Raw genomic sequence first — 13,904 nt, forward strand, 5'->3', positions numbered from 1 at the left:
GAACGGATTTTAACAAAACTTCGCAGACATCATTCTGGACCTAATTCAGTACTCTGTGTAAAATGTTGTTCCAATCGAACAAATATTGTGAGTTTGGTGCATCATTCACATAAAATCAGACAAAACTATATATGGGAACTACATCTAACCGAATCCAACAAAACTTCGCATACATAAGTATGGACCTGATTCAGTGCGCTGTTCAAAATTTTGTCCCAATCGGACAAATGTTGGGAGTTTGGTGCATCATTTACATGAAATCGGACGAAACTATATATCGGAGCTACATCTAAATCTAAACCGATTTCATCCAATTTCAATATGATTCGTCCTTGGGACAAATAAGTGACTTGTGCCAAATTTCATCCAAATCGGATCGCAAATGCGACCTGTACTTTGTTCACAAAAATACATGGACGGACATGCGTAAATTGACTCAGAAAGTGATTCTATGCATATTCTCAAAAGGAACCATGGATCTACTTCGGTTCCGTTTGCCTGTTACAAACATATGCACAAAGACATAATACCCTGTACCACAGTGTGGTGAAGGGTATAAAAATCCACGCCTTGTGTTGGCCCTTGAAAAAATATTCTTTAAAAAAATCCACGCCTTGTGTTGGCCCTTGAAAAAATATTCTTTAAAAAAATCCACGCCTTGTGTTGGCCCTTGAAAAAATATTCTTTAAAAAATCCACGCCTTGTGTTGGCCCTTGAAAAAATATTCTTTAAAAAATCCACGCCTTGTGTTGGCCCTTGAAAAAATATTCTTTAAAAAATCCACGCCTTGTGTTGGCCCTTGAAAAAATATTCTTTAAAAAAATCCACGCCTTGTGTTGGCCCTTGAAAAAATATTCTTTAAAAAAATCCACGCCTTGTGTTGGCCCTTGAAAAAATATTCTTTAAAAAAATCCACGCCTTGTGTTGGCCCTTCAAAAAATATTCTTTAAAAAAATCCACACCTTGTGTTGGCCCTTGAAAAAATATTCTTTAAAAAAATCCACGCCTTGTGTTGGCCCTGGAAAAAATATTCTTTAAAAAATCCACGCCTTGTGTTTACCCTTGAAAAAATATTCTTTTAAAAATCCACGCCATGTGTTGGCCCTTGAAAAAATATTCTTTAAAAAAATTCACACCTTGTGTTGGCCCTTCAAAAAATATTCTTTAAAAAATCCACGCCTTGTGTTGGCCCTTAAAAAAATATTCTTTAAAAAAATTCACGCCTTGTGTTGGCCCTTGAAAAAATATTCTTTAAAAAATCCATGCCTTTTGTTGGCCCTTGAAAAAATATTCTTTAAAAAAATCCACGCCTTGTGTTGGCCCTTGAAAAAATATTCTTTAAAAAAATCCACGCATTGTCTTGGCCTTTAAAAATTCTTTTCAAAATCCATACCCAATATAGTCCTTACAAAAGTTTTTTTTATAAAATTCACTCCTAATATAGTCCTCAATTTTTTTTTTTAATTCACCCCTGTTATGGTCCTGGAAAAAATGTTTTATAAAATTTTTGGTCCAGTAGATTTTTTTCTTAAAATCAATTTTTATTATTTATTTTATTATAATTTCCAATCTTCCCACTGTTCGAAAATATGCTTTCCAACCACATAAACCATTTTTCTCTCTTGTGGGCCAAGATCATTAATGTTTGAATCATTTTCAGTTTTTTTGTTTTTGCTGTTTGTCTCAAATCGCTTAAAACTTAATTGCAGTATCATTTTTCTTTGGGGTTTTTGTGGATTACTTTTGTTTTTGTCATTGTCTTTTTTGTTGTAATCTCTTTTGTTTTGTTTGGTTATTTATGAAATGCATTTATGGCATATCTTTCCACACATGAAGAGAGATTTAATACTTCAGCTTCATACCACACCACCAAACTAACATGACCATCAATTGTGTCCCAAGTTTTTGTTCATACACAATTGAAGTTCATGATATTTGTGGGTAATTGTTGTCATCACTCTTACCAGCAAATTTCACATGAAAAACAAAACATTTCATTTATTTCATTCCATGGCATTCCGATACTAATGCACTTCAAACTTAAGTGTATATCTGTTCTGTTCAGACAATCATATCAAACAAACATAAAAAACATATGGCCCATTTTTATAAGTAGGGTAAAAATTGTATGTTTAAGAAAAAAAAAAACAAAGGGAGAAGTTGTTTTCTCTGATTCTCAATTACTTCAAAATTTATTTGTTGGTGTAAGCTTTGAGCGCATGTTTGAAATTAAATATGTGGGGCATTCTTTGTTGTAACTCGTTTAGGAAGGCCACAGGTTGTCAAGTTCTTCACCAGTGGTTTTCAAACTTGACAATTGTTTAGTAACCTCATCGTGGGTTCACAAGAAAATCATCGGTTCTCTTATAATCAAATTTATTTATGGATCATCAGGGATCATTGAGCCCCAACTTATAGTTCGTTCCCCTATTCTTTACAGATTTCAAAATTTTTTTTCATTATGGAACAACCCACATGTTGCATGTCTCGTCTATTTCTAATACTTTAATATTTTATAGGGGTAACTGAGCATCTATAAAAAATTATAAAAAATAAACAATTAACTTCATCATTGTCAATAAAGTCATTTGGGATTTTTCTTGTCCCCATCATCGTTGATGATGCCATTATTCGTATCGATGATATTATTGTTTGTCATATTTGTAGAAAGTGTGACAATTTTCTTTTCCCTCCCTCTTTGCCATTAAACCAAATGACTGTCTCTTTAATATCACTTTTTTTCTTGTGTGGCATATTTATGGGTTAATAGCCAGTCAGCCCGCACATCATTTCACAGCCACTCCCCTCCTTCTCGATTCGTGTGTGTTTGTGCGTTTTATCCCATCGGGTAATTGTGATACATCAACCGGCAAAGTTTTATGTGTAATTTGGTGGTGGTTGTGGTTTTGAATTTTAGTTTTTTATATAAATTTCTAAACTTTTTTTCTCACACTGAAATGTTGTATCTATAAAAAAGAAATCATAATAAACATTTATTTCTTCTGAGAAAATTCAAATAGAAACGTTTTAAAAACGACTCAAAAAATCTATGAATTTGTATTAGAAATTGGAAATTAGGGCAAAATGTGTGTTGATTGATTTGTTTAGAAAATTGGGTAATAAAAAAATTGGAATAATTGAATTAAATGATTTTTATGGGAAAGAAGCAAATCTGTCGTAAAACATTGGAAAAACTAAAATTATTAAACTTTGCTAATAAAGAATTGTTTTAAATTGGGTTTAATAATATATGCCAATGTGTATAATTCGATTAAAAACTGAAAACCTTTAAGAATGTTTCAAATTGGTCGGGATCATAAAATAAATGATTTATAGAAATGGCGCAGAAAAAACATGGAATTATTTTGAAAAATAAATTATTTTAAATTTTAACCTTCCATAATACATAAAATAATTAACAAATCAATTAAATTAATTGTACCCTGCACAACTATTGGTCTGTTTCAGTACTTTTTAATAGTAAAGCTAGTAAAAGGGAAACATTTCAAAACCGCTCTCAGAGTACAAAAAAATTTGTAAAGTTCAGGAACGGAAATCTAGTAAATATCCCACCTTTAAGTATACCGATCGTCATATCTCGACTAGCTGAGTCGATCTAGACATGTGTGTCGGTCCGTCCGTCTGTACATTATAATTTGTAAACACGATACAGGCCACAGTTATAGACCAATCTTCACGAAATTTTGCATGTAGGATGGGTTCGGCCCAATGAAGACCCCTATTGTTTTTGGTAAAGATCGGTTAATATTAAGGAAATGAAATGGACCAAAAACTTTATTTTTGTCTGATTTTCTGGGTCCAAACATCGAATTTTTACATAGAGAAGGGGATAGGGCTAAAGCATAAGCGTGCATGTTTTGATAAAGATCGGTCAATATTTAGCGGTCCAAATGGACCGTGACTTTTGTGTGAAAAATGGCAAAATTTGTATTCGATGGCGTATATGTTTACTCTTAAAGGACGTAGACCCGAGAAGTTGATATAATATCCAAGAGCAGTGGTTGACCTTTAAATTGGTACCAATTATATTGTCGTATGTATTCGGATGTGGAGTTACACTTAAATATTTACACACGCTGATCGCTTTTAAATGTTTCATGAGGTTCCAGTTGTGGTTAAGGACAACGACTATAATTTTCGGTGATGATCAGATAATCATTTTAGGATGAAGTGGACCGAAAACTTATTTTTTTTTTTGTGTTTTCGAGTCGATCTATAGGCCACAATTGAAAGCCGAACATCCCAGCACAGCCAATGGTGAAGGAATCTGGACAAGTAATTAGAAGGGCTGTATAGTACTGAATGTTAGTATTATTTGTTGACCACTAGTCGGTCAAGAGGGTGAAAATATCGATAAATTTTGCCCAAGCTTATAATATAGAACCCCACAAAGTTAGATTTTAGTGGAAGTTGTGTAGGGTATCATATGGAAGAAATAGTTTTGGAAGTATACATTCCTATGTAAACAGTCTCCATATTTCGAAGGTTTAAGACAATGGCAATTCCTTGAAACACTTTGCAAAAAAATAAAATCGTTGAGCATCACAAAAATATAGGGGAGAGGGGGGCACCTTTGAACACTTTTTGCTTTCAAGCCTTATACAATTTTTTATTTTATAATTTTTGGTTTTTTTATAAATTTTAACTAATAGGTACATATGTAACCTTTAAAATGAATATACATATGACATATTATAAGCTTTATAAATATATTTTATTACTGTTTTAATGGACGAACTCAAAGTGTTCAAAACTGCGTTGATGACCCAGGGGGGCCTATTGTAATCAATCATACCATTTTTGAACGAAATGGTTTTTTACAGTAAAAATTTTTTTTCAAATATTATGTATTTTTATACAACAGAAATGCATGAATTCATTAAAAAATATATAAAAAATGTTCAAAATTAAAAAAAAAGATCAAAACATAAAATGACTTAAAAACAAAAATTAATATGGTGAAAAATACAGTTAATTCGTAATCTTATTAGCCCATTTGAAATTTTGATAAATCGAAGCCTAAAGTTAAAAACTCCTTTTTTTACTTACAATATTAATGGGCATCTTCAAATTTATTTCCGCCATCCTATGGCATTTTAAAAATTTAAAATAACTTTTTTGTAATAAATATATATGAAAGAAATTACATTAGTTATGTTTGAAATGATTGTTGGAATGCAAAACTTTTGTTTGTAGAAAGAAACTATCAACAGTATGAATAAAATTTACAATAAATTTTCAGAAAACATGGTCACCCATGCACAATTTTTCGACAACTGAAAGCCAAAGTGGTTTACGCATATAGAGAACAAGATTGCCATATACAAAAATGTGGTTGCGGGTCGGAAAAATATTAAACCAAGATTTTATGGACGCTGTTCAAAGGTGCCCCACGTTCTAAGGTGCCCCCCTCTCCCCTATTTATGGACAATTTTCGATATCAGTCGATGCCTGCGTTATTGAGTTTTTTAATCGAATTTTTTCATCGAAGTTGCTCTAATTTGGAGTCGGATTCCCATTGAATATATGAATTATTTCTAAAAATTATACAACATAGCCCTCACACTAATGTCCCCCTTAAATTTCGCTATGTTGAAGTTCGTACCCCAGTTTTGTCACATAGGACTTTCTGTTTGTATTTCTGAAAATCGTATTTTTTATTTTACTTCATATTATAAGTGATTTTATACAAGTTTGTTTCCTAACTCTTTTGTTAAAAAATCACAGATTTTTTCTCTTTGAAATATCGAGAGATTTTTTAAAGTTTGTTTCCTAAGTCTTTTGATTGGAATTATTAAATTGCTACTGCATTGAACACTAATAAAGTCCTTAGTTGAGTTTGTTTCTTAAGTCATTTATATATCGTAAAAATTTCTCTCTCTCTCTCTCTGCATTTTATATTAATTGTATATCTCTGAATTTGAACACTCTTCGTTTGACTCCATTTTATTCGTGTTTATTTCTTAAGTCTTTTAATTGTCCAATTGAATAATCTCTCGTTTACGTTTTCGTGAAACCATACCACACGTATTCTCTCTCAATTTAGATTTTCTGTTATTTTGCATAGGCGGGAAGTCTTTTGGTTTATAAATCTCTCAATGAGCATCACTGATTTAGTGTCAATTTTATGCGATTATATTTTGCATGCCACAATAAGCTCTCTCTCTCTCTCTCTCTGTTTTACACCATACTGATCTTCTCATCATGTATGTTTCTTAAATCTTTTGATTTGATATGCCCCTATTATTTATTCTTGTAATGTATGTTTCTCTCTCACCATTTTATGGTTACTTTTTTTTGTTTTAATGAAGTCACTTGGAACTGAGAATTACTACTCTACTTAAATTATAACAGTGTGTTGCTTAAGTCTTTTGGTCTATATTTCTTAATTATTTATCTCTCACTAGTATATCGAAGACGATTCATAGTTGATTTTGCTGTTATTGTAAAAAAATGTGTAAAAATATTAAATTTGAAAATTAAAAGCCCTTTGAAACTTTGTTTGACCCATTTGACCTATGTAAATGATGACAGGTGCACATTGAAAAATGAGACCTTTTCAAAAATAGTGACTGTTTTACAAAATATAGATAATTGTCTAACCTCCAAGCAAGTGGAAATAAAATCCCATAAAAACGTTTGATTAATGATGCTTGTTTGTTACAAACACCCTTTCATCGACATGTGGGTATTTAATTGCCCTGTCTTGTTTGAAGGCTAATCACAAAAGATTCCTAATTTCCATCATCTTCTACTCGTTTTTTGTTCATTCCCACTATATCAATTCCATTTGATTGATATTTAAATTTATATGCAAATTATGTTTGTAGGCTTAACCAATAAAACAAAAAAGGTTTACAAACAAATTTACACAAAAAATCAAAATGATGATATGTTGTTTTCCCTTCAACCTGTGTAAGATTTAAGTCTCGTGTCATAAATTGCTGGCCATCAGTCTGACAGTCATTCCTCTTCACAAAATAACACAATATGTACGGATGTGAAGATATCTCTATTTGTTGTTGTTTTTTTTTATTTTATTTTCATTTTATTTTTGTTATTATATTATTAATTTATTTTTAATAACATAACAACCTCTCTAATCGTTACAACAAAATTACCTATATCATCTTGCTCTTCTGACACTGCTGAACCAAAGCAACAAAGTTTCAGTGTTTTTTTCTGTTTGTTTCTTTAAGTGGCTTTGTCGCCACGTCTTGTGTGTTGTTTACTTTGTGGAATTGGTGGTCATTCATTTTCCGCTGCCAAATTAAATTGTTGTTGTTACCGACTTGGCTTGCCTTGTAGACTTAAAAAATAAATTCAATTAAAGTGAAATTAATAATAATCAAATGTGTGTGCGAGTGTGTGTGTGAAGATGTGAAATTATAGGTTAAGCTACTTTTTTTCTTTGTCTTCTTCTTTGATATATGTTTGTGCGTACGTGTTGTTGGTTTTGTTAAATATCAATGGCCCGACAGTTGTGTCTGCTTGCCTGCCACTGTTGTCTGTCTTTGCTAGTTTGGGAATGGGGGAATACTTACAACCGCACCACTATGTCATTCATTCATCGGTTACTTTGAAGAGATATTTTAGATGGTATTCAATGATATTGATATGATCGTGATATACATAGTACATCACAATATGCACAGTGGGTTTTTTTCGGATTTTTTAGATAAAAAATAATTAAGAAACTTTTTAAACACGCTTTATTTGGCAAGCTTTTATTGGCAGCCCAAAAATAATTTTTAAACCAGTAAGGAAAATGGTAAAGTCGGACTGGGCCGACTATATGATACCCTTCACCACGTTGGGTATCATTATAGTACATATGTATTCTTACCATTGTATGCCATTGTATTCCCTCGTCTCCATACCATGGGACAAATTTATGGAAAACGATTTATAGCAAAATTTATACAAGCTATTCGGTACGCCACAATGTTAAAAATTTAATTTCAATCAGACACCCGTTCGAAATACATATGGAAGCTGTGGCTGCATCTGCCAAATTTCGTGCAAATCGAAGAATATATGGGGTCTTTGGTGCATCATATACATTAAATCGGACAAAAATATATATGGGTGCTATATCTAAATCTGAACCGATTTTCACGAAACTTAGCACACATCATTATCGGCTTAATTCAGTACTCTGTGCCAAATTTCGTGCAAATCGAAAGATATTTGAAGGCCTTTGTTGCAACATTTACCTTAAATCGGACGAAAATATATATGGGAGCTATATATAAATCTGAACCGATTTTCACGAAACTTAGCACACATCATTATTGGCTTAGTGCAGTACTCTGTGCCAAATTTCGTGCAAATCGAAAGATATTTAGGGACTTTGGTGCACCATTTACATTAAATCGGACGAAAATATATATGGGAGCTATATCTAAATCGGAACCGATTTCCACGAAACATAGTACACAACATTCTAGGCTCAATTCAGTACGATATGCCAAATTTCGTGCAAATCGAAGAATATATTGAGTCTTTGGTGCACCATTTACCTTAAATCGGACGAAAATATATATGGGAGCTATATATAAACCAGAACCGATTTTCACGAAACTTAGCACACATCTTTCTAGGCTCAATTCAGTATGCTGTGCCAAATTTCGTGCAAATCGGAAGATATTTGAGGGCCTTTGGTGCAACATTTACCTTAAATCGGACGAAAATATATATGGAAGCTATATCTACATTTGAACCGATTTTCACTTAGCACACTTCATTCGAGGCTTAATGCAGTACGCTGTGCCAAATTTCCAAAGATATTTAGGGACTTTGGTGCACCATTTACCTTAAATCGGATGAAAATATATAAGGGAGCTATATCTAAATCTGAACCGATTTTCACAAAACTTAGCACACATTATTCTACACTCAATTCAGTATGATGTGCCAAATTTCGTGCAAATCGAAATATATTTGAGGGCCTTTGGTGCAACATTTACCTTAAACCGGACGAAAATATATATGGGAGCTATATCTAACATGGACAGACAGACGGACGGATGGACATCTATAAATCGACTTAGAAATTGATTCTATGCATATTCTCAAAAGGAACCCTGTGTCTATCTCGTTTCCTTTTGTCTGTTACAAACATATGCACAAAGACATAATACCCTGTACCACAGTGTGGTGCTGGGTATAAATACTTATGTCCCACTGTCACCCCAAAATCAAATTGTGGGAGGGGTTTAGATGATCATTTTTAAAAATTTCTTTTTCATTCATTCATAATTTTTGTTACTAGATTTTTTTATTTTTATTATCATTTCTTTATAACTTTACGTATCACTAATTGATTTTGTATGGTCGCCACCGTCGAACAGATGGTGCGTGTTCGTTCGACAACAAATGAAAAAAACATTGAAGCCCAACATTTTGTATTTCACCCATATCTGTGTTAAGCTAGGCTTTGCCATCACCACCAAAACTGATTGAAATTTTGGTCTGGTTGTTTGTTTCTTGATGGTTAGATAGATAGTGAAAATAAATAAAATCATGAAAATAATAATTAAGCAAAAAATAGTATAAGAAACAAATTTAATTATTTTAGATATGGCTTGTCGTGACCATATGTTTAGTATTTTTTTTTTTTTATATTTAATTTCTTTTTTTTTTGTTACACATAATACGATTGAGAAATCTTATTATGTTTGAAATCATATGTTTTTTTCTATTTTTTCAATACACAATTCTTTAATAACTAAATCACGTATATCCGTTTATTGTTCCGCGGCAAAGTCTTTAAAAATCACTTTTGTGTTTATCTCATTTCTTGTTAATGAACTTTAATTTTTTTCTTCTCTTTTCTTTCTTTGTTTGTTTGAGTCTGAATGTATGTTTATATGTGCGCTTCGCTTTTTATGGTTGAAAGTGAAAATGCAATTGTCACTCTATTGTTTTATTGATTTCTCTCTCCACTTTTTTCTTTATTACTTTTATTTTTTTACAACAAATAAACTTTCTTTGTATGTAATAGTAAAATGTATGTTTATGATGAGGTATTAATTATCTGTTTGTAATATTTTTTGTCATTTTAGCTGCCCACAATCGTCTGAAGCGTCCCTCATCATCTGCCACCGAAAAGACACAAATCTCAAAACCCTCTGGACCACCACCTAAGGTAAGTTGCACTTGTTTATTTTTTATTATAATTTGTTTTGTATATTTGTTGTAATATACTTCATCCCCCTTTTAATACATAAACAATTGTATGTTTGTTACATCGCATTGTAAAAAGAATTTATAATTCACAACAAATTCATAATTTATTTAATATGTTCATTATCGAGGTGATGGTCATTTGTATATGTTTTTTTTTAATTTTTAAAAAAAATTCATAATATTATAAAATAATAATGTATTTGGAACTTACATTGTAATTTTTACCAAATTTGTATGTTCATAGTCGACATTTTTGTGTTGGCTCTATTCATAACTATGACAACATTTTATTGCCGACTTAATTTTTTATTTATTAAAAAATCCTCAACTACAGACTCCGAAACTTTAATCCATCGATTTTTTTTTGAACCCTTAAAAATAATATTTAAAATATCGATGCCTTTATTGGCACCACTAAAAATATTTTTTAAAAAATCTACGCTTCTATTGGCTGCTAAAAAAATTTAAAAAAATGCGCGCCTCATCTTCTTCCATATTTTCAATTTATAGATTTTCTTTCTCTGGAAGCTCTTTTCGTCTCATCTCTCCCCATAAGGTCTCGTCTCTATATAAATCTCTATAAAAGACCTCAGGAGGTCTTCTCAAATACCTCAGAACTTGTGCCGTCCAAACAACACCCCGATATATTATATTATATCCTTAGACGGTCCATAGAGTTTTCACGCCTCACCTTCTTCCATATTTTCAATTTATAGATTTTCTTTCTCTGGAACCTCTGTTGGTCTCATCTCAAGGTCTCGTCTCTATAGAAAATCTGAGGAGGAATAAGCTCTATAAAAGACCTCAGGAGGAATAATCTCTATAAAAAACCTCAGGAGGTCTTCTCAAATACCTCAGAACTAGTGCCGTCCAAACAATACCCCGATATATTATATTATATCCTTAGACAGTCCCTAGAGTTTTCACTTCTATAGGAAGCTTTAGAAGGTCCTCTGAAGACCTTGCTCCATAAGGTAAAAGGCCTATAGATTTCTAAATAGAAGGTCTCTGGAAATTGTGTGTTGCGATCTTAGGTCAGTAGAAAACCTAGAGACTCAATATAAAATATTTTAAAGGATTTCTGTGTACAGATGACTTTTAGAAAGTTCGCAAAGACCTCTAGAAGGTCTTCGGAACTGCAGTCCTCTGAAAGGTCAATAAAATAAAATGATCCAATTATGTCCCGGTCATATAAGTTCTCTCTAATGTTATAGACTTCCTCAGCAGGAAGCTTATACATAGAATACATCAAGAAAGTCCACCGTTTATAAAAGACCTCTGAAATTATTTCTGTAGCTGACCACAGTAGTTATTTTTCTATGAAGAAAGTCGCCTTTCCTTAAAAGACCTCTATTAGGTATTCTGTCTTCTTCTTCCACATCGTTATATATAAGGTCTTAGAAAGTATTTTTCTATAGAAACGAGGTGTTCTATGGAAAATATATATTCTAAGAAATCATTACCAGGAGGGCTTATTGTAGAAGGTCTTCGGTCCGAAGAAGTTTGTCCTTTATTCCACTAGACAATACTCCTGCGAAAAGAACATTGAAATATATCTTAGGCAGATATAAGTGCTCTCTAATTATATAGACATCCTTATAAAATACCTTAGGAACTATTTTTAGAAGGTATACGGTTTGTAGAGGTCCTCTTTCTATAGCCAACATCTGGACGTTCTTTAAAAAGACGATCTCATGATGTCGTCTTTCTAGAAGACGTTGAGATATTCTGCCCATAGAAAATTTTTGGATATATTCTGTCTAGAAGAATTTTCTGTCCACTGAAGATCAGTATAAAAATTTCGGTAGTTCGAAATTATTTCGGAGCTAGTCTATTTTTATTAGACTTATGTACGTGTTATGTCTATAGAAGACATCTAGAATTGTTTCAGTCAAAGAAAGGTCTCTATAGACGGCGTCCGATAGGTATCCTGTCTTAGGTATGTCTTCTTAAAAGGCATTTTATGTCCTGATCTTCAGTCAGTAGGTCTTCTACTAAAGGACTTGGGCCAATAAGGTCTTCAAACCTGAGACCGGAATACTACATATCAGGAAATTTCTACAAATCATCTATAGGCATAGTCCCTTAAGATGTTTTCTATTGTCAGAAGTGTCTTTTAAATTTTCTACATACCTAAGATCAAGACATAAAACTCCTAAAGTCATTCTTTTAGAAGACCTCTAATGTAATCTTTGATAGGTATCATTACTCAGATCTGAAGACCTTTCCCCATAAGATGGAAAACCCCTATATAAAAGTCTTCTGGAAGTTTTAAGTCCCGATCTTTAATCAGTAGGACTTCTACTAAAGGGCTTTGTTTTATAGAAAAAATCTTAAAGGACTTCTGTCCACAAATCGGAACTTTAGAAAGATTTCGGTATTTTGAAATCCTCCGAAGGTAGTATATCTTTTTAAGATATATGTTTTGTCCATATAGTACCTCCAGAAGGGTTTTCGTCAAAAGAATATATTTATAGAAGATCTCCGATAGCTATCCGGTATCAGGTCTGAAGACCTTTCCCCATAAGCTGGAAGACATCTGCTAAAAAAGGGCCTCGGGAAATTTTATGTGCGATCTTTAATCTGTAGGTCGTCTACTAAAGGACTTCGGTCTATAGAAAAAATTAAAATTACTTGTGATAAAATGATTATGACGATTTAAAGTCCTCTCGAATATAACACTTTTATTAGTGCTCTATCTTTATAACACTTTTATTAGTGCTCTATCCATATAATACCTCCAGAATTTCTTGTAAAAAAATATCTCTATAGAAGACCCCTACAATATATTTTCTCTATAGAAAATCTCCAGATGGTATTCTGTCTATAGAAGATCACTGGAATCATTTATCAATGGAATACCTCTGGATGTCGATCTATAGAAGATCATTACAATTACTATTTGACCTCCAAAGATCTGACAATGGAATACCTGTAGAGAGTGCTCTTGAAAATCTTCTTGCATTTGAAGACCTCTATAGGACTTCTATTAAAGCAGAATTCGTCACGTGTCTTCAAAAAATGTACTCTCTTAATGGCATGAACATATCTGTCTATAGAAGGCCTCTAGAAAAATATCTCTAGGTCGTATTTTGCCTACAGAAGATCTTAGGGGTGATCTTTCAATATAATATACCTAAAAGTCGAGATGTATAACACCGTTACAAGGACATCTGTTTATAGAATGATCTCCAATGATCATATTATGAAATATCTATAGAAGGTCCTCTAATAAATCTTCTACCTTTAGAAGACCTCTAAGAGCATAGGACCTTCATTACAGTAGAAATTATTGTCTTTTTTCATAAAATGTGCTAAATATGTCTCCTTTCTCCAGAAATCATATTCTGCATCTAGAAGGCCTCTAAATGATATGAAAATATATTTAATGAAATTTAATTAATACCAGAATTTAATTTTATTTTTTTATCGCGTATTCATTCAAAACATAACAACAAAGAAGAAATATTCGGGATATTAATTATTTATGGCATATTTCGTGTCTTGTATTCCGATTATGATAGTCATAAAAATCTCAACAGGAAACTTTTTGAGATTTCTATCTAGCAAACCAAACTAATTTTTAAAGAAAGCTCCCCCAAAACGACCAAGCACAATTGCAATTCATTTGGATAGGGACAATAAAAATAAAAAAACTGCTAACGGAAAACCACAAACAGCAACAACAATAA

The 13,904-nt window shown here is 32.2% G+C and overlaps 1 protein-coding gene across 1 annotated transcript in view; it reads left to right on the plus strand.

Moving 5' to 3' along the window:
* The window catches only part of LOC133327334 (MICAL-like protein 1), a 109,467-nt gene that overhangs the window by 40,106 nt on the left and 55,457 nt on the right, over positions 1-13,904 (plus strand). Inside the window, exon 3 of the mRNA XM_061535897.1 lies at positions 10,089-10,171. Coding sequence (XP_061391881.1) covers positions 10,089-10,171 — 83 coding nt within the window. The remainder of the gene's footprint in view (positions 1-10,088; positions 10,172-13,904) is intronic.

This window comes from Musca vetustissima, unplaced genomic scaffold (genome assembly GCF_032173495.1).
Source record: "Musca vetustissima isolate MV318-11 ecotype Yass unplaced genomic scaffold, APGP_CSIRO_Mvet_v1 utg57006, whole genome shotgun sequence".
Lineage (NCBI taxonomy): Eukaryota > Metazoa > Arthropoda > Insecta > Diptera > Muscidae > Musca > Musca vetustissima.